This window comes from Pteropus vampyrus, unplaced genomic scaffold, assembly GCF_000151845.1.
Source record: "Pteropus vampyrus isolate Shadow unplaced genomic scaffold, Pvam_2.0 Scaffold12861, whole genome shotgun sequence".
Classification (NCBI taxonomy): Eukaryota; Metazoa; Chordata; class Mammalia; order Chiroptera; family Pteropodidae; genus Pteropus; species Pteropus vampyrus.
The window spans coordinates 58,275-80,290 of record NW_011901642.1 but is presented as its reverse complement, the minus strand read 5'-3'; the positions used below and the strand labels follow the sequence as shown (position 1 = coordinate 80,290).

Genomic DNA, 22,016 nt, shown 5'->3' with positions numbered 1-22,016 from the left:
AATACGTAACTTCATAGAGCTAGTATGAGAATTAAATGAATTATACATGTAAATCTTTAAAAAGTGCCTGGTATACTTTGAATATTTGATATGCGATAGATAAAAATAAAAACAAAAACAAATATAAAAAATGATTAAATGAGAAGTAAAACTACAAAGTTAATAAAACATGAGAGAACATCTTTCTGATCTTGAGACAAAGAAGGCTTTCTTAAGGAAGATCCTAAAAGCACATAACATGAAAAACAATTCACATGTGACAATATCAAAATTAAGAGTTTCTGTTAAACAAAGGAATACATAGATAAAATAACAGATGGGTCGCACTTGAAGAAGAAATTTCAACATCAAAAACCAAAAGGGAATTCGTATTTAGAAAATACAAACAAAAAACAAAAAACAAACCTTTAAATAAACTAAAAAAACTGGAAATCTAATAGAAAAATGAGTAAGGGATATAAACAGGCAGTTCAAAGACAGGAAAATCCAAATGGTTAGTAAAGCATATGAAGAGTAATCGCAGAAATGAAAATTAAATCAACAATGACATACTAATTGTGCGACCAGATTGGTAAGAAACGGAAAGCCTGGAAAAATATCACATATTGGCAAAGATGTGAGGAAACAAGAATAGCACTGTCAGTTGTACTGTATGTGGGAGGGAAATGAGATGTGCATATATCTCTCCCTAGTTATATATCCCAGAGAAACTCAAGGCAAACTTTTTACATATCCTCTAGCTGTGTCTTATTAGGAGGATATAAAACAGTGAAAGATAAAAATACACTTAAAAATTCCTGAGAACATACCTGTAAATCAATCATGGGACTCCCAATGCGCCTCTTCCACCCTGCTGTCTTCAAAAGAGATGATAAAACAGCTAGCCCACCCAACACACCCAAAGCAATCTAAAGAAAAAAAAAAGAAAATTTAGAAGTTCATGTAATTTCTCTAATAACTGTTCAAAAATACTGTAAATAGAAAGTAAGAAAGTACTCAATAAGTGATGGTGGGGGGTATACTTGAAGGACATAGGAGCTAGACTGAAGGAACTCCCAATGGCCAAATGTGGGAAAATTTGACAAAGAAAATAGATAGTACTGGATTATAATCACAAGAATAAATAAATATCCACAAGTTCTTACTGATTTAAATAAATAACTGAATAAATAAATCAATGTGTTCAAAGGGACAGCTCCTCTTTATAGAATTACAAATGACAAATACAGAAGAAATGATGGAAACAGAAAATCATCATCACACAAATATCACAGTAATGCTTTTTATAGGAAAGAATTGTCAATGGATGCTAAGATTAGACAGCAAAAGAAAAATAAGTAGGCTATTTCCGTGATCTTAAAGTCTCTCCCCACAAGATATTTATTAATTATAAATGGTAAAATACAGTGGAGAACTCTGCAGACACTATCTTAGTCATATGACCAAAGTTAACATCAGTAGTAAGACTACTGACATCAAGTACCTTCTGATATAATTCATTAAGAAGGGCACAGCAAGATTTCTGTGGTATCTGTGCTAAAACTACATTTAATCATGGGAAAATATCAGATAAATCCAAAGGAAGGCCAAAATAATTGACCAGTACCCTTTCAAAAGTGTTAGGGTCAGTCATGAAAGACAAAGAATGACTGGAGAACTGTCCCAGATTAAAGGGGATGTGACAGCAAAAAGCAATATACAATCCTGGACTATGTCCTCAAACAGAAAAAAAGACAGTGAGAAAACTTGTGAAATTCAAAGAGTAGATTATTTAATAGGACTACATTAATATTAATTTCTTTTTTATAATCATTATACAATAGTTATGTAACATGTTAACATTAGGAAAGGTTGGGTAAAGGATATATGACAAATTTATTTTGACAACTTTCCTATATAGCTAAAAATATTTTTCAATTAAAAAATATACTATAAAAATTTTAACAGGTTAAAATAAACTCACATCTGTCTGGACATGTGCTTCTCCTTGATCCATTTCATATTTGACAGAGAAAGAAATCTGATATTTAAAAGAAAGCAAATTAGCTATACTGAAATTATATCACAGAGATTCTGAAGTATTAAAGAGGAAATGTGAGTGAATTCATATTGGATGGTCTCGATCTGCTCATAAAATATGGAAAGGTTATCTGCTGTTGGTGAGAGAGCAGAGATGTTGCTGACTGCTCAAAACTAATGTAGAATTTTTGTTAACACCTGTCATGAGAAATTAAGAAATGGTGAAAGAACTGTACACTCTACAATTAGAATCAATTTTAGGTGAACTTTGTCAGTATAGTTTCATGATTTCCTCAAGACTTTTTCTCTCTTTTATTTTTTAATCTGTCAAGACTAGTTTGGAATATTTTGGCCAAGAAAAGTATTTAAAAGAAAGATCCAGGAATGTTTTATATTAAAATATACTCAAATATGATCACTCCAGGAAATTTTAAACCAAATTTGTGTTACTAAGCCTTTTTTTCTGGATGTTCTACTCTTATTACAGTGTATACAAGCTCAGGCATTGGAAAATAATTTTAACATTGGATTAGGTAATAATACAAACAAGGATGTAAATATTTCAGAGAAAAGTTGTTACGTGCCTACATTTTGCTTAACGAAAGCCTAAATCTAGTAGTACCTAAGTATAAATTAAGTACAAGCACAACAGGGAGGCCAAAAGCACTAGCTGAAGAAACTAGAACATTAAAATTCAGAAAAGTAAAATAGGGGAAATTAAAAGCTATTAGTGAGTCTTGGAGGTAAGAAATGCTTATCCCTCCATTTCTCATGTTTCCAGAGAAGGAAGGGAATAACCACTTAATCTCTCTGAGGAAAAAGTGTAAAAGATTACCTCTGGTTTAGATCTCTATCACTCTCTCATTTACCTCTTCAAAGCAGGATGCTTTCTCTACTGGGTGGGTTGGGAGGAGGAACTGAACATGTATGGCTCAGTCTTCTCCAGGCTCATTCTCTTTGGTGCAGCCTGTCTCATGGTGTACACAGTCTCTGTTCTAAATACAGGCCCTGCTAGGCAGCGGAGGCCTTTAGTTCTGTGGTTAAGTTTAATTGAGGTGGGGAAGTAGTAGGAAGCTTACTTAGCTGCAAGTCCAAACTGAATTCTCTAGTTCATTTTAACACTATTAGTTACAAAGTCGATCATTTAAATCTCTTTCTGCCTGCTAAAGTGTGTCTTCAAGTAGGCAAGACTGGTGAGAACACACATACCCACTGTAGAGTTCCTGGTTTAATTAGGCAAGGATATAAATTCCTAACAGGAATAAGGTGGCCAAAAAGAACAGGAGCAGACACTGCATCTCACTCAGCATACCCCAGGATCCTGAAGAGGGATGTCCTACTGTTGGTGATGCTATCTGCTAAAAAACTTAATTCTTGCTTTTTTTTATAACCAGAATCCATAAGGACTCACCTCTTACCATTATTAATAAAAAAATAATTAAAAATAGACTATATAAAGAACAGTGTTTATGTAAAACTTGAATAAGGACTAATTGCCTTTGGACCACAATGTAAACTGCATACCATATTAACATCTACAGAAGCACTGATTAGTAAGGAACTCACCTTTACAGACTGGCTGTTGGGATCTTTGATATCAATGTCACTGTATGCAATGGTAATTAAGGGCGGGTAGATGTTTCCATTTTTTGTGTTGGGTACAAGGTGGATGCTGTTTAAAAGAAAATACGCTTCTCATTATAAATACATCTAGGCTCTTAAACATACATTTAACTTCTCGTTTCTTCTGAATTTAACATGGACAGCCTTAGTAATCTCAGTACCAACCACTTAATAAAGACCAGGGAAGGTTAAACATAAACTAATGGCAACAACACGAGCTATCTTAAGTGATCAAAACTTTAATAGTAAAATACACAAATTAGAAATTCTTCTCAATCTAGGTCCTATGAAGTTTACAAATGAAACCACCAAAGTATTATGAATCATCTTTGAGGAATACTCAAAAGAAAAGTGTTACATGAAGCCTGGAGAAAGGCAAATAAATACTGATTTTCAAAAGAGAAAAATGAATTCTTAACAAAATATGTCGGTTCTAGTACTGTTTATGGCATATAGTATGGTACATTTTGCTGAATTCAACATATTGGTAATGTACAGTTTGAAAACTCAGAAAGGAAAATGCCAACCACCAGGGGCCACCATCATTTCACCAAAATCAAGTCAGGCCTGACCAGGTTCGATTTCATTTTTACTAGGGATGCTACATTAGCAGATTGAGGGAATGCTAAAAACATAGTACTTTTGGATTTCGGCAAGATACATGACAAAGCTTCTGTACTGCCTATCTCACACGATTGTTAAAAATATCAAAATGAAATAACAATGAGAAAACAATGTATATCGAAGTGCCAGACTAATGTAAGATGATAGTGCTGATTTTCAACAGCATATTCAAAGTATATATCATAAAATAATGGAATGGGAAAGTTGGTTAAGGTCTTAGAGATAGAAATCTCGCACTAGAAAAGAGAAATAAGGGCTGCATGGCTCTATCATAAATTAGGGTCATTGTTTAAGTAGCCTAGGAAGAGGGAGGGGTTGTTAGTTAATCAGGGCCAACCTAAAACAGTAGCTATTAAAGATGATGAAGACAGAGGCCTGCCGACTGCAATCACCTGGCAGGCTTTTTTTAGCACACCCATTTCAGCCCACTAATATTCATCTTCCCTCTACTTTCAATCCATTCTAATTCAGCAGGTCTAAAGTGAGGCCTGGAATGTGAATTTTTACAAAACTCCTTAAGCTCTTCTGTTGTAATTCTCCTCTTTGCTCCTCATCTCTATTGGCATATACCAATTTACACAGATATCTAAAATAACCTTATGTTTAGTTTCAATTCAGTTGTCCTTATTATTTTCATTTGATAATTATTGATAAACACTTTCTATTTTGCCATATAGTCCAAGCCTAATTTACTGCATTAGACATTTGTTTACCTCAGTGATATTTGTGTAGCAATTCGAATTAATCTTGGCTGACTTCCTAAGTCATTTTCTCGTCCACTTAGTGCATCCACTAAGAAAATGCGCCGAGTCAGAAGCCACTTGCCAGAGTTACTGTCTTTTATCATAAAAAGAAAAAAAAAAAAGATGGCATTCAAAAAACACCTTCAAATTGTTTAAGATGGCTCTCAAGGAGTTTACATCTTGTTTTAGATAAGATGGCAGTAAATTAAAAAAAGCTATTGCTGAAAGAAATTTCTGCTAATAGTCTTACCCATCTTGCTTGAATGTTTTCTGATTGTTTAGACTTTTCATCAGTTTGGAAGAATTTTCCCTGCAAATTACCTGAACAAGCAGGATTTTATAATATGGGAAACAACAAAAGAAACTAATTTGTCCAGAAAGTAGCTTGAGGACCACTTGAAGCCCTAATTTACAGTTCTACTAATTTTTCTCAGGATACATTTTTAGCAATAATTTCATAATAATAAGCCTGACACATTTTATAATAATTTCTAAATATATCAGCAATCTTATTGTTTTAGTTTTTTAGCATGCTATATAATAAGAGGAATCTGTGAACTTATAATCTGTGGTTTATTAAATTATCAGGTTGGTTGACTTATTAGGTTCAGCTCAGAGAAAGAGTGGTATGTATGGATGTCTTACCTTGGTTCACAAATATTTTATTGTGTTGAAGATTTAGGTTTAACACAGGCACAGCCCAAATATATTGGTGTTGATTTTCATCATTATATTCAAGGTACACATCATAAAATATAGGAGTAGGAAAGTTGGTTAAAATATTAGAGATAGAAATCTCACACTGGAAAATAAAATTAAAAATAAAAGCACCCCAACTGAAAATTAGAAAGCATATTTATTATATTTCAAAGTTTATTTTATAAAATAACATATCTTTAAATTACCTTGTTTATATGCATTTCTATGTACCTTCCAAAACATGAATACTGTAAATATGATTTTTTATGAGGACCAAGAAAACTAAAAGTAAAGAACTGCCTGGTTCTTGCCCTAAAACCCAGCTGGAGAGGGCATGCCTTCATTCGTAACATTAAGGGTCCAGTAGTGAAGAGGGTTAAAAACTCCTGTTTTATGGGACAAAGTCGTAATTCTTTCTCTTATGTACTTTGCTATGATTTGGCCCCCCTTAACAAAGCCAGGCTTATCTCCCACTGCTCCTTATCAGTCTATGGTCCATTCATACTAATCTACATGCAGTCCCTAAAAATGCTATGCTATTCTATGTCTCTGCCATTGCAAATGTTGTTTCTGTCTGACATTCCCTCCCCCACTGTGCTCTCCTGGCAAACTCATATTCATTCTACAAGCCCAGCATCACTCACACTGTGAAGCCTTTCTCTCCTTCCCCAGGAATTGCTGATAACCCCTCCTTTATGCCAGTATGGTACCTTGTACATACTTAATATAACAACATGTATCACATTCTTTGCAATTCTTTGCCTATATAGTTGTTTTCTCTATTAGGCTGTGGATCTACGTGAGAGGCAACCAAGTCAGAGGGAAAACTCACAGTTTTTAAACTTAACAGAACCCTGGCTACACAATTTACTTGATGCAAAACCTTGAGTAAATTACCTAATCTCACTGAGCACCATTTCCTCATCTGTGAAGCACAGATAATATGTATCTCACATAAGTAGTTCAAAGATCAGATAACATTGACAAAATGCTGAATACATAGCAATAAGCATTTAACAAGTGTTGATTCTTCTGACCATGGTAGACACACATCTTTTTTTTTTTTTTTTTTTTTGGAAATAATATGTCATTTCTAATTAAAAAAATAAATTCATGCTCATGAGAGAAAATCTGTAAAATATGAAAAAAAAATCACCATTCAGACATAACCACTGTTAAAAATGTTTATTTTCTTCCAGTGTTTCCCATTATGGTGTTTTTCATTGTGCTTTTAACAAAACTGGAATCACAGTTTTGTTCTATGGTGTGTGTATATGCATTTAATCAAGAAGTATTTTTGTAGACTAGTGAATGTCTTTCAAATGTTTAATGGTCCATAATATTCCTTTGTACCATATAGTAATTTCAAAATGGGTTACCAAAGGAAGGACAGTCAGGGAGGGAAGGTGAGAGGGAAGAATGGAGCGAGAGAAAAGGAAGCATTTTATTGTTACTAGGGAGTAGAGGAAGGAGGAGTAACATTTTTATCAGTCACTAAAAATAATATTTTTACTTTAGTCTAAAATGTTCTGAAGTAGACATTACTTTTAAGAACTATACGCCTAGTGAATCAACAATTATGAAAATTTAACATCATATGATATATAAGACACTGTAGGGAACAAGGTACTCTTATGGTGGTTATGATTTTCTGTACCCAGATAATAAAATTATATTAATCAGTGAAATTATTCATTACTATTAAAAACATTTCCAATTTCAAAAATTCAAAGATTATTCCAATTATGCTGAGGTGAAAAAGAAGCTAAAAAACAGACTAATACAGTTCAAACTTACATTTTGTTGATAGGTTGTTCCAAAAGAATATGCAGCATTTAGTCTGATCTCTGTGTCTGGACAAAGCTACAGCAAAAGAATACAACTGATAAACATCTCTCATAAATGTTCTTTGCTTTTCTAGTCAAGCATTCTTAAGCCCCAACAACATGAATACATGCTTTACATAATATTTATTTCATGTACTAAAGGTATGAAAAGTTAAGGGAGCATCTTTGTTATAAATTAAAGTCATAACTCAAAGTGGTTTTAAGAAATTCCAATTTAAAGCACAAGAAAAAAATTAACTGCAGATACAATTGATGCTCCATTCAAACAATAACCTGGTCTTTTCTCAGGCAAAAAGGAGGCACATTAGTAAAATTTTAGTTTGAATCATTCTCACCTGTAAAACACCACCTTCCAAAGTTTGCCACTTGAGAAAATTTCCCTTTACATCATAGGAAGCAGCAACAAATTTCATTTTTGTATTCTGGTTAAAGAAAAATAAGAAAAAAATAATATCACATACTCTAAAAGCAATATAATATTCTATAAAGAAATTTTCAGGGGGTGGCTCCATAGTATAGTGGTTAGCACGTCTGCTTTACACACAGAACGTCTTGGGTTCGCGCCCCAGGTGGAGCCACGGACCATACACTGGGTGCGCCAGGTTCCCCGAGTGTGCTAGATGCACTAGGCCCCGGAGGTGCCAGGCCCCAGGTGCACCAGACCCAAGGTGCACTCCATGAGTGTGTGGGAGGGGATGCCCCACCTTCAGAGATCCAGTTCCTAAGGGGAAATGGCAATATTCATAGGTCAGAGGTCAGGGGTGGAAGAGGGGGGGTGGCAATTAAAGAGGGGGGAAAAAAGAAAAAGAAATTTTCATTGATGACTGATCCTTTTTTTCCCCCAGAGATCAAATATTAAATTTAACTACCTTTACTTTGAAGCAAAATCAAGTATCTCTATGACCGAACACACCTAAAGTAAATAGAACCTTTTTTTTTTGCATGAAAGCTATTATTTCAGAATTGAGGGGCAGTGTTTCAAACTTGTTAAATTGTGGGGTGAGGGGTAGAGGAGGAGATAACCTATTACTTAATTCTACAAGGTCAAAAAGTTGGAGGTGAGAATTTGGACCTGTGAAGTGCTAGAGAAATGGCACAGAGCCTATCAGTGCTTGGAAGCACTTCTTAAATATTTAGATATAGAAGGACAGAGACTGTTTTGCATTTGGTGATGAAACCTACCCTTCCCAACACCACAAGTACTACTTACTGCCATACTCGTGTAATCCAGACATATCCACATATGTACTCAAGTAAGACAGCTAAACTCTATATTGTTTAGTTACTATAATTAGCTGATGTTTAGATTTAGTTTAGTAATTAAATTTTTAAAAATAGCCTAAGGAAGCAAGAGTTATAACTAGTAATATTCTTATTACCTTTTCAAATTATAAATCAAAATGTAGTTATGCTTTAATAATATAGTGACTTGTACCTGGTTTTGTCCTTTAAAACTGAAATTTGTAGGAAGAGGTGTAGTACTGAGTACTTGAGGTGCTAATCCTAGTTGATCTCCGTAGAACAGCCAAGGAAGATTCTGCCTCCTATAAATAATTACAATTATTTTAATAGTGGAGAAGCAATATTTATTATTAATATTTGTGAAAGTAACTACACTGAATTTGGTTAAAATGACAGTTCATCAATCAGAATAGCCTTACCAAAATGGAATAGAATGAACAGTGCGCAGTCCAGCAGTATTTTCAAAGACAAACTGAAACAGCCAACATGCATCAAAAGTGGTAGAGTCATAAGAATTCATGTTCATCACACACATATTTCCAAGAGCTTGGCAAGATGTTAGATTGGCATACACCTACAACAGAACAATGGCAAGAAATATATGGATTTTAAAACCCTAAGCAAAAGTTGATATAAAATAAGGCTTGATCATAAAGATGTATGCAACCCTATGTTCATGGCAGCACAATTTACAATAGCCTAGGTATGGAAGCAACCTAAATGCCCATCAACAGACAGTTGGATCAAGAAGTTATGGTTCATATATACAATGGACTATTACTCAGCCCTTAAAAAAATGAAATCCTACCATTTGCAACGACATGGACCTACAAGTTATTATGCTGAGTGAAATAAGTCAAACAGAGAAAGATAAATACCTTACGATTTCATTTATATGCAGAATCTAAGGAACAAAAAAACCAAACTAATCAAAAACAGACACACAAATATAAAGGACAATTTGGTGACAGCCAGAGGAGAGGGAAGTTGGGAGGTGGAAGAAAGGGGTTAAGGGTTAAAGAAATACAAATTACTAGTTGATAGATGGTCATGGGGATGGGGAGCACAGCATAGAGAATGCAGTTAGCATTAATGTAATGGCTAGGTAGAGAGCCAGAAGAGAGAAAGAACAATTAGGGGGATTGTTTTATAAACTATATAAATATTGAACCGATGTACTGTATTTGAAACTAATAATAATAATAAAAAAAGAAAAACGCAACCACAAAAAATAAGGCCTGATTTTAATTTTACCTATTTTACCAACTCTTCTTTTTTTTTTTTTTTACTTTTTGATACCTTTCCTCTAGTTTAAGTACATTAGAACTTGCCATATGTCAGAAGAATAATGTGTACATTTTAGGCTGAAATATAAAGACAAGCAATTGAAAGAACTAACTAAAAGCTATTAAGTAGAATAATTATATTTGAAAAAATGCATATTAGATCTTATATATATAAATCTAATATATTTTGTTTAAGTAATTTGTTTTATGAATAATAAGATAATTTACTGAGTTTGCCCCTAAAACTTCTTTCTCGATTCTCCCTATCAGAAAAAGGCATTTCCAGTTTTACAGTTATTCATGTCAAAATATTGGAGTGATCTTCTTTTTCTCCCTTCTTATATCAAACTCTTCAGTAAATCATGTTGGCTCAATCTTCAAAATATATCCAGAAGCATATCCAAAAGTGTGTCTCATTCCTACAGTAGTACCACCCTTGTCCTTGGGTCCACCATCCCTTACTTGCATTACTCTAATACTCTCCTAAATAGTCTCCCTGCTTCTGTCCTTGCTCCAACATAATCTACTCTCTGTGCTAGAGTGATCATTTGAAAAACTGAAGTTCGATCATGTCTTCCTTAGCATAAAATCTTTCTACTTCCCTTAAAGTAAGCTCCAGGTCCTTGCCACAGACACTCCCTTCATCCCTGAACTCATTTTTCCACTTTCCCTGCTCACTGTACTCCAGCCACCCCAGCCTATTTCCAGTTTAAGTATGAAAAAACCAGATAACTCCTGCTTTGGAACCTCTGTACTTGTTATGATTTCTGCTTAGAACATTCTTCCCTTTACATGGCGCACTCTCGCTTCCTTCAGGTCTCTACTCAAATATCATCCTCTTAGAGATGCCTGTCCTACCACCCAAAATAAAATAGCACCTCCTTCCATTCTCTACGTTATCCTGATTTATTTGTCTTCATAGCACTTAGCATCATCTGACATGACAATTATACTTAGACAATAATTCCACAAGAGATTTTTTTTCTATCTTTTTCTGAAATACATAACCTAACTTAAGAATAGGGCCTGGCACAGAGTAGGTCATCAATAAACATTTACTAAATGACAGTATGAATCAGTTTCCCCTAACACTAAATTCCAGCTGAATAAGCGTACAGATATTAAATTTGTATACAACAAAGTATGAAATAAGTAACATTTTATTTCTTTTATTCTTTTATTTCTTTATTTCTTTTATTCTCTTTTAATCTACTAGAAAGGGTTTATTCTTCTCATAGTATATGACCAAGGAGATATATAGAAATAGAGAGAAATATTTTATTATCTGAGGAAAAAATAGTACGATTCTTCAAAATGATATAAAATTACTTTTTAAAAATCCAAACTTATGATGTACTGTAACTTGAAACTAATAAAAAAAAATCTAACCTTACCCAACAAGCAGCTGCTGCTGATTGCAAATACTTTGCAAACCATTCTGAAGTGAAAGACATGCCCTGCAAGCAAAAAGCTGAATTTTACTTTTGAGTTCAAATGAATATTCCTTAATCTTACACTGTTAGGAAGATATTAATACACATATTGTTGAATGTTAAAAGATGAATATTACTTTCTCAACATTATTAGAAAAGTAGATTCTAATGGGAATATAAGAAATAATGCAAACCAATGTCAATTATACAAATAGGACTGCATTACAAAATCATGTCACTTAGGCAGAAGATACAGGGAAACGCGTTTCTATAATCTAAAAAACTATTATGCCCACTTCACTACTACAAAAAACAAAGTGTCACAAAATAGAAAACCTAGATACTGACTTAGTACTGAATGCTTAACATCTGCTGATTTAGGATTATTATATTATATTAAGTTAGAAAGTAATAAAAAAAGAAATGTTTGTGAATGATTTCTAAGCAACAGGTGACTGATATGTTGAGTAACTAATATTTAAAATTCCAAAATGGTGGGCAGCAGAATCATCTGTGGAATTTCCTAAAAACAGAAAATGCATGGCTTCCTTCCAAACCAAATGAATCAGAATCTCCAGGATGAGACCAAAGCATACATGTGCCCTGAAAGCTTCAAATACAAGCCTCTCTAAGCACTGCTTTAAATCTTATCTGCATATATTGCTAAAAGACACTGAGAAGCACCACTCAAAATAAGTTCTCTGGACATGGACAGAGGAGATAAAACCAACTCATATGAAACATGGTACCACGGCTATCAAAAAAACTTAAAATAAAATTATGAGTCACTGTTTCCACCTCTTCAATAAGCAAAAGCTCTCATTTTGTAAGAAAAAACATGCATAGAAAGTTGAACCACATAAAAAAACTAGTAAAAATGGAAAGCAATGACAACAGTACTGGCAAATGCATATAAAATGAAGCCATAGATAGTGCCAGTTATAGTATTAAAGTTGCATAATCCTTTCATAAAACAAAATCTATACTCTTTAACCCAGGAATGTAGAAATGCTGAGGAAGTTTATCTTAAGGCAATAATCTCTCCAAAAGGAAAAACATATCTATATGAATAAAATGAATGACAGCAATATTATTAAAAACAGAAAACCTAGATATTTAATGGAGGTAATATTTGTGGCATAAACTACAGTATTATGTGACTATTTAAAATCATAATTATATTGGTTGAGTATGAAACATGTTATAGAGAAACCAAGGTAATGCCTAAAGACTGATGGAGACATGTCAAAATAACACAAGAGCTATCTCAAAGGAAAGTACAAATTTGGGATAATTTGAGCTTTGAAAAGAAAAATAACTGTAACAGATTATAAAACACAATAAACAAAAAGTCCATGAGTTCACAGTAGAGCAAAAAAAAAAAAAAAAGGCACAGAAAGAAAGTGCTCTTTACAAGAGATTGCTAACTAATATATACAAAGAAAATAAAATTGTGAAATCATTTTGAAATAACCAATTTAATAACTGATTCAGACAAAGTTTATCAATGGCTGCTAAAATGGATATTTACATAGTCTCAAAGTAAAATCTCAGATTAACTTATTAATCACAGTACCTTTACAATAGAGAGAAGTGGCAAACGCTACTACAACCACGCAATCAAATTTAGCATCATCAATAATTGGACAATCTGACATTATGTGCTCCTTGTTTTGATGTAATGGGCTATACACACATTTATATCATATTCTTGCTTAAAGATATTTCACTAAATCTAATCATGAGAAAATAAGAAAAATCCAGATTGTGGGACACTTTACATGGAAGCTGGCTTTATGCAAGAACTGATGTCATTAAAGCAAAAAAAGTAAAAAAAAAAAAAGAAAGAAAGAAAGAAACATAAAAGCAAAACAGAGCAGGGGCTCTGTTCTAAATTAAAAAAGACTAAAAAGACTCACTACAATGTGAGATCCTTGATTGTATTTTTTTTTTATTGTATCCTGGACCCAGCCCCCCTCAAAAGTACATTAAGTACATTATTGAAACAAGTGGGAAAATTTCAATATGGCTAGTATATAAGGTAATTCTATAATATTAATTTTAAATTTCTCAGGTGTGATGCCAGAAAAATGCCCTTTTCCTTAGAAGCTACGTAATAAAGTATTTAGGAGTAAAATGCCATACATCTACAATTTATTTTTAAGTGGCTCAGAAAAAAATATGTGCATGAGTGAGTGTGTGTGCCTGCATTTACATAACAGATATAAAGCTAATGTGGCAAAACATTAAAAATTGGTTAACCTAGGTAAAAGACATATATATAATAATTGTCTTATTTTTTCAATTTTCCTGCAATTTTGAAATTTTTCAGAATAAATGTTTTGGGAAAAACAAAAACCAATATGTGAGATCACTATTAATATCTCTGGGGAAAGAGAATGGGAAGATAATGACCCATATATATGGAAATTCTTTACTGATTGGCAGTAAAGTATTTCTAGAGGAAGACCTGATGCTTTGCTTATAAAATTATACAAAACTAATTAATTACATTTCAATTCTGTATTACCCAAAGAAGCATGCATCTTCTCTGTAATGTTCTAAGTACACTTTCCAATTAGAAAGTGTATATTATCAAGTCAATAGAAGTATTTTAGTCGAGCTAGAAATTACGGTTTCAACATAAACCAGTAAACATGTATATTGGTTTATCATTCTAATCTCTTGAGAGTTTAATTACTTTGAACTGGTCCCTTAGAACCTGACTGACATCCAACTGCACTGATAAAACTGAGTTTTTATACGTGCTAAGCTGAGAACTGAGCCAAGATAGTCACACCATCTAAACTACATTTTCTTGACATGTTTCATACACTGGCTATATAGAACCAGTCTGAACACCAGTTATAAAATAACTTACAGCCAGCAGCTGCAGATGCCTCTTAAAGGGACCATGTCCATGAGCAGACTTTCGCGGTGACAGACCTGCTCACTCCCAGCACCAGTGCTGGTTCGGCTGCACAGGGGGCATCAGAGACTTACAGGGGAACACTGAGTTGTATGAGTGAGGGTTGAGGCGAGACTCAGTCTATAGAAAAGTGCTGGCAGTATCCATTGTTCCGCTGTTGAGCCCTCCCCTCTCCCAGTGTGTGGACTCAGTGCTGCCATAGCTGAGACGTCATCAAACTGGATAACAGAGGTCGCTCTGCCCAGAGGATTCCCTGAAACTCTGCTTCCTCCAACTCGTGGCCCCACCCAAGCCACATACAGGTGTGTCCTCAGTGAATCAGGTGCTCCTTGATGAGCTGCACCTAGACTCATGCTGGGGGCAGCTGGCCTTGGTTTCTGATGTGGCCTTTTGAGGCAACTATAAGCACAAAATCTGTGGATTGCTTGCTGAATCTTAACAGGTGGCCCCAGAAGGGCACAGGTTGGGGCTAAACTTGGCCTGCAGCTGAACCCTCTTAGGCTGTGCCACTGGACACCTACCTCACAAAGCCACACTAATAAGACCGGGAGACTTAGGAGCTTTACTTAATACATACAAATAGACATAGAAAGGCAGCCAAAATGGGAAGACAAAGCAGCAGAAACCCAATGAGAGAAGAGAACAGAGATCCAGAAATAATCGAATCAAGCAATCTAACAGATACAGAGTTCAAAACACTGGTTCTAAAGATGCTCAATGAACTTAGGGGAAGGATAGATGAATTCAGTGAGAACTCCGACAAAGAGATAAAACACATAAAAATGGAAATGGAAATTATAAAAGGGAACCAGTCAGATGAAGAACACATTATCCGAGATGAAGAGTATATTAGATGGAAGCAACAGAGTGGATAAAGAAGAGGATCGAACCACTGATGTAGAGGATGGGGAGGCCAAGGACACTCAATCACAATGGCAAGAAAAAGAAGCCAAGACTATAATAATAATTTAAGGAGCCTATGGGACATAATTAAAGGTAAAAATATCCATGAAGTAGGGGTACCTGAAGGAAAACAAGACATTGAAGAGCTATTTGAAGAAATTATGATAGAAAACTTCCCTAACCTGGTGAAGGAAATAGACATAAAACCCCAGGAAGCTCAGCGAGTCCCAAAAACCAGGAACCCAAAGAGGCCCCACATCAAGACACATCATAATTAAAACACCAAAAGCTAAATACAAAGAGAGAAATCTTAAAAGCAGCAAGAGAAAAGCAGTTAGTTACCTACAAGGGAGCACCCATAAGATTGGCAGCTGATTTCTCAAAAGAAACTATGCAGGACAGAAGGGCTTGGCACAAAATATTAGACGTGATGAAAACCCAGACCTACAACCAAGAATACTTTATCCAGCAAAGCTCTCATTTAGAGTTGAAGGACAGATAAAGAGCTTCTCAGACAAAAAAAGCTAAAGGAATTTATCATCGCCAAGCCAGTATTACAGGAAATGGTGGAGAGACTTCCTTAAGAAGAAAAAACATGTATCAAAAACAGGAATAAAGAATGGTAATAACTACATTCCTATCAACAAGTACCTCAAATGGAAAAGAATTAAGTGCTCCAACCAAAATATAGAATGGCTGAACGGAAACAAGACCCCTACATATGCTGCCCACAAGAGACTCACTTCAGATTACAAAACACACACAGACTAAAAGGAAGGGGGTGGAAAAAGACCTAGAGGGCATTGCGCTGAATGGAATGGGTCAGATAAAGACAAATATCGCATGATTTCACATACATGTGTAATCTAAAGAACAAAATCAACAACAAAAAAAGTGGAAATAAACTCACAGATACAGAGAATATTTTGAGGGATACTAGATGGGAGAGGAGGTTGGGGGGGACAAAAAAAGGCAAAGGGATTAAGAGGTACAAATAGATAGTTGCAGAATAGGCATGGAGCTGTATAGTGTAGCATGGGGAAGATGGTTAATAATGTAATAAATACGTAAGGGGAAAAAGGGGTACTAGATTTAGTGGGGTGATCACTTTGTGAGTTACATGGATCTCTGATCACTATGCTATACAACTGAAACTGGTACATTATTGTATGCCAACTATAAGTGGAAAAAAATTCATTGACTTGTACAATGAAAATACAAGCAACTAATTGTCTATTATATTTCAATAAAGACGAAAAATATTTTAAAGAGTTTCCCAGACAAAAATAAGCTAAAAGAATTTATCATCACCAAATTAAAAAATGACTTAAAGTTAGGGATTCCAAACTTGTCCTTAAAGTTAGGGATTCCAAACTTGTCCACCAGTGTTCAAGACTGGTAGGTTTAAATGAAGTACATTAACTTAATTAGATTAACTTTAAGACTGGAATAGCCCTTTCCTGCCCACCTTCCCTTCCTAGCAGAGAAAGCTGACGTGGATCTAATGCACAGTGGTGCTGTAGGGAGGGAGCACATGGAGGTGGTGTGGAAGAGAGCCGAGTTATATTGAGCAAATGGGTAAATTGAGGATGGACCCAGATTTCTCACTACTGGAGAAGATACTATCGAAAGTCTCACTACTTTCCTGGGCAGCACACCAAAAAAAAAAAAAAAAAAAAAAAAAAAAAAAAGTCTCACTACTGTCAAAAGGAAAGGCTAAAACGAACTCTGAAATATCTCTTTGGAATCGAAAGCATCCATATGAGCTCATTTATTGTAATATATAAACAAGATAGATGTGTTTATGTATATATGTAAATGTATATATATTTTCTAGCTATGTCTGCTAAGAAGGCAGACTAAGTGTGGTAATCTTGGTTTCTAAATATCATCCTTAAGAGCTGCTAAGAGAAATGGCTGATTCCAGGGTTGAGGCAGAAAAAGTGCAAGAAAACCTGGAAATCTTGTTGTGTCAGAAGTATGGAAATGACTGAAGAATGATGAGGACATGTGGAAAAGGGCTTCAACTGGCCAAATCTAGGACAATTTGAGCATCAAAACAAATACATGTATTGGATTAAAACCAATTGAATAAAACTAGAATTCACGAATCCATACTGCCATTAATAAATAAATGTATAAATGGGAAGAAGGGAAAATCCTTACAGGAGAATGTTTTAATAAATGTGGGAGAAATGACGAAAAGATTTTGCAACCATCATAGTAGTGGTTACAGGTAAGTGTCATCAATGGAGACTAAAACTACTAAGTTAAGGTTTAGTGAATAAAAGGAAGTGTAATCTTAAAATTTCTCCTCAAAAATACTAATTGTGAAGGGAAAATGATGATTTTTATGGCAGGTTAACATCAGTATTGGTGGGGCAAGTAGACATCATGGACATCATGTGCCCCCTGATGTGATGCAATGCACTGAGAATAGCACTACATTTTTGTGTGTGTGTGTGTGTGTGGTTTTCTGCCAAGCATGTCCTAATTATGAAGGAAGATGAGATAGAATGCAGTCAAGGATCACCTTATAGATTGTAAGGCCTATAATCTTCAAAACTGTCAAGTTCATGAAAGATAGGGAAAGACTGAGGACGTGTTCCAGACTGGAGGAAACTGAAACGTATATGACCTAAATGATTGGTGATCTGAGGCCAACTATGAAAAAGAGACATTGTTGGGACTTTCAGCAAATTATTTCAACTTATTTTGCAAACAAAAAAATGAATATTAAATGCCTACAAATTTGATAATGGTATACAGAAGTTCACTATAATCCAAGACCAAAGAAGAATGCCCCAGAAGGCATGCATCTTGTTACAAACAACCAATTTTTATGATCTCAAGCTCCCTATGTGTAGCCCTATTTTAGCATTTATTTCGTTGTTTTGTAAATACTTGGTATTCATCTGTCATCCTACAAGATTATACTAGAGAGAAATATTTGCTTTGTTTATCAAAATCCCAGATTCCACCCTCATCATGGCTATCCTCACAGCCCTAATAGCTCTCACTCATTCAATGATGATTTTAGCAACCAGATTCTAGCCTGTCTGCCCCAAGCTCTGCTGGCATTCTGAGTATCTTTTGTGTTTATCAACTAACTCTTAGTCACCTAACTCCTATTCTCTTGGATTCGTGACCTCTTCAGTTCTAATTTACCCACTTATTCCCATTTTACACCCAACATTGTCATCACCAGCATCTGTTACAAAAGCTCTAACTTTATGCCAACATGCTCTCATCTATAAATAAGGAACCTGGCTGGATACGAATAATCCTCATTTCTCAAGTGACTACCATGTCTAGGCACTATGAGATAGGTATTTTTATTACGTCCAACTTATAGACAATAAAACTGAAGTTTTAAAAATGGTAACTAAGTCCCAAGATACAAAGCTAATGACTAGTAAATCCAGGGTTGAAATCCAGAGTCTCTGGTCTCTTAACTATATCATACTGCATTCTTTATAGATTGATGAAGGACCTTTCCAGCTTAGACATTCTGAGATTCGCTGAAAAAGGAATGAGTTAAGATAGAGAAAACGATAACTAAATTTATAAATTATAATGCCATGTTGTTAGTCTAATGTTTTTTTGACTGATAATTTCTATTTTGAAGTAATTTGCACATTTCTCACTTTAGTCCCAGATTAACTACCAAAAAATACAGAAAGGTCCTTAACAATGAAACAAAAAATTTAAACATACTCACAAGCTCTCCATAACGTGCAGTTGAAATCATACGAGGAAAATTCCTAGTGTTGCTGAAACATAATCCCCCTGCCTTAATACAGAAATACATAAACAAACAAACAAATGAACTGGTTATGGAACAGTAAAAGCAATTTAATTTAAAAATATATACTTTATCGTTTTTATTAGCCTTACTAAAATGTTAGGTTCTGAACACGCACAGGATCTGCTGGTATTAATGAATGTTGACTCGCATCGGATACACCTGTCAGTATAACAAAATAATTTTTAAATGTTAATTAATTATACTAAACCTAATTTAATTGAAAACTTATATTCTTAAACACTAGATTAGAATAGATTCAGTCAGTTAAACATTACTTGTAATAAAGTAAACAAATTAAAAATATTAACACTGATTTGAATAGTTTTATACCACTCATTATTACAAGGCAATGAATAAGTCAATAAAATAATAATAGGAGAGCATTCTTTTGAAACCAGATAGAATGTAAAGAATAAACAGTACTGAACAGCAAAGACGGTAAAGTCACTCAATTAACAAAAGAGCCCAACAAACTCATATAAATGAAACCCAATCCATTTTTGTAAGTAGTTATAACAAATATGTTTTCCTTATTTTATCTGCCACAAAACAAAAAGGTAAGACATGCTAAAAAAAAAAAAAAAAAAAAAACCCACAAGTTTCTAATTCTCATCAAACCTACAACCAACACTTTTAAAGTCTATTCATCATCTTGGTTTATTTTAAGAAAATATTTTATATTTTTTCATTAATGAATAATATAGAGGGAGGGTGGGCACAGAACTAGTAGGGACACCAATGAGAATGTAGGAGGAGGGGCTGGGGCATGGCACAGAACTTGAACTAAGCTTAGGTAAGTATTGTAGGGGAAGACCTGGGGATCAGCCCAGTAGTCCATATTTGGGTGCTACAACCAAGGTCAGCTGGAGAGAAAAGATGACCCAACACTAAGTATCCTCAGGAGAAGGTGCTCAAGTATTTTCTATCTTAAATTTGAAAACTGAAGAGAAAACTGTACTTAGAGGGAAGTCATCATGCAGCCTCTAAAACTGAATAAGTTGGAATAGGAATAATATATATGAGTTACAGAGAGGGTGGAATGTGTGTGTGGTGTGCACACATGCATGCATAAAGGGAGAACAGAAAGTGATAGAGAACAGGGCTACAAATCAGGGTACCTGAATTATTATATTTATCATTATATTAGTTTTCTTATGTAATATAATATATAAAGCACAATACCTGACACATAGTAAGTATTCTGCAAATAGAAGTCACTATTATGTAGTATATATTACAGATCATGTACAAATGACATAATAAACAAAAATAGATACCTTTTACTAAGCACTAACTCTGTAGCACTATGCTAAGAACTTAACGTATTTACTTCTAAGCTGTGATAACAGCCTATGAAATGGGTAATATATCCCCATCCAAAAGACAAGGAGCCTGAATTACTGAGATATTCAAGGTCAAACAACTGATAAGAGACTGAAACAGTTGAACCCTATTCTGTCTCATTTTCTGAGCCTCAGCTTCTTTAGCTGTTATGTCTGCTTCTACCCTTCCTTGGGTTATTGTGAGGAGCAAATGATATAGGAAAATACTTTTACATAAATATAATATGATTCTACATAAATATAATATGATTTTAATGAAGTTAGGACCCAGCACACTGCTTACCTGTTTCCTAAAGCATTCGATACTGTAAGAGAGTTTTCGTTTTCATCACAGAGTTTACAAATTGCTTGAGACAACAATGTTCCATTAACATCTCTTTCCACTAAACAATTCAGAAACAAAATTAGGATGTAGCTCATAGTCAATATATACTTATATATACTTAGTAAAATCCACTTGTAATTATTCTAATAATTCTCAAAACACCTTATTTGCATAAAAGGCATATTAAGCATCTCCATAATATAGAAAAGTGAAACCTTCCCAATTCACATAAAAAATAGAGAAACTAATTTTCCAAATCATAATAAATTAATATTTTTTCTTCAAAAATTTTCTTACCTCTTACCTATATGTTCCTGTTTCACTGGGTATGGGGAAAGAAGCATTTTCACAGACTGCTGTTAAGTTCAGAGGGCTTTTGGTAGTATCTATTAAAATTTTAAATTCATATACCCTACCACACTACAATTTCATTTTTAGATACCTAACCTGCAGAAACACTTGTACATGTGTATAAGAATATTCACTGAAGTAATATTTGTTAGAACGACCTAAATATTTAAAGTAAAAAATGGTGGTAGACCCATGCTATGAAATACTATGGAGTGGATTAAAAGGAATGAGGTAGATCTAACAGATCGTACTGTTAAGTGAAAAAAGTATGCTGTAGAACAATATTTTTGGTATGAAATATTTATATAAAAATACCACTTATATTTCCTGTGGCTATAATATATATCTGTATATTAAAAACAGAAAAAGAAAAGATTCTAGGACACACGCACACACCCCAAAATGATAATAATTACTTGCCACTGAGGGAGTAATAATTGGCACTGGGAAAAATGTTCAAAGACCATTAGTCCCAATCATAATTTTAGCCATAATGTTTTAAGCTTTCGCAAAGTGGTTAAAAACAATTGTAACAAAAGTAAAGTTGAACAACTTGTTCCTTCTACAGTCATCCTGTCTCAGTATGTGGCAACTCCATTTCACCATTTATCCAGGCCTCCTATATTTATAGTCTTTTCTTCGCATGCTCGTTAAAAATAAACAAATAAATAAAAATAAAATTAGAAAATAAATCTGCAAATCCTGTCAGCTCTTTTCAAAATATATCCTGAAACTGAATTATTCTCTATTTCCTCAACTATTACTCAGCTTTTTATCAACAAATATTTATGAACAAATGAATAAGTATGATGACACTTCTATGAATATTACATCATCTTTT

At 34.1% G+C, this 22,016-nt stretch overlaps 1 protein-coding gene across 2 annotated transcripts in view; it reads right to left on the bottom strand.

The window, feature by feature from the left end:
* Positions 1–710: 710 nt before the first annotated feature.
* Positions 711–22,016, bottom strand: part of LOC105310838 (meckelin-like) — a 34,299-nt gene continuing 12,993 nt past the window's right edge. Inside the window, exons 4-16 of one of the 2 annotated variants that reach the window (XM_011386940.2) lie at positions 20,783–20,882; positions 19,246–19,315; positions 19,070–19,141; positions 11,478–11,540; positions 9,217–9,371; positions 8,991–9,099; positions 7,891–7,977; positions 7,506–7,571; positions 5,655–5,811; positions 4,980–5,103; positions 3,586–3,691; positions 1,964–2,020; positions 711–908 (exon numbers count right to left, since the gene is read on the bottom strand). In XM_011386940.2, coding sequence (XP_011385242.2) covers positions 726–908; positions 1,964–2,020; positions 3,586–3,691; positions 4,980–5,103; positions 5,655–5,811; positions 7,506–7,571; positions 7,891–7,977; positions 8,991–9,099; positions 9,217–9,371; positions 11,478–11,540; positions 19,070–19,141; positions 19,246–19,315; positions 20,783–20,882 — 1,349 coding nt within the window. In that variant the 3' untranslated portion in view covers positions 711–725. The remainder of the gene's footprint in view (positions 909–1,963; positions 2,021–3,585; positions 3,692–4,979; positions 5,104–5,654; positions 5,812–7,505; positions 7,572–7,890; positions 7,978–8,990; positions 9,100–9,216; positions 9,372–11,477; positions 11,541–19,069; positions 19,142–19,245; positions 19,316–20,782; positions 20,883–22,016) is intronic. The other variant, XM_023526868.1, reaches the window with a different exon arrangement.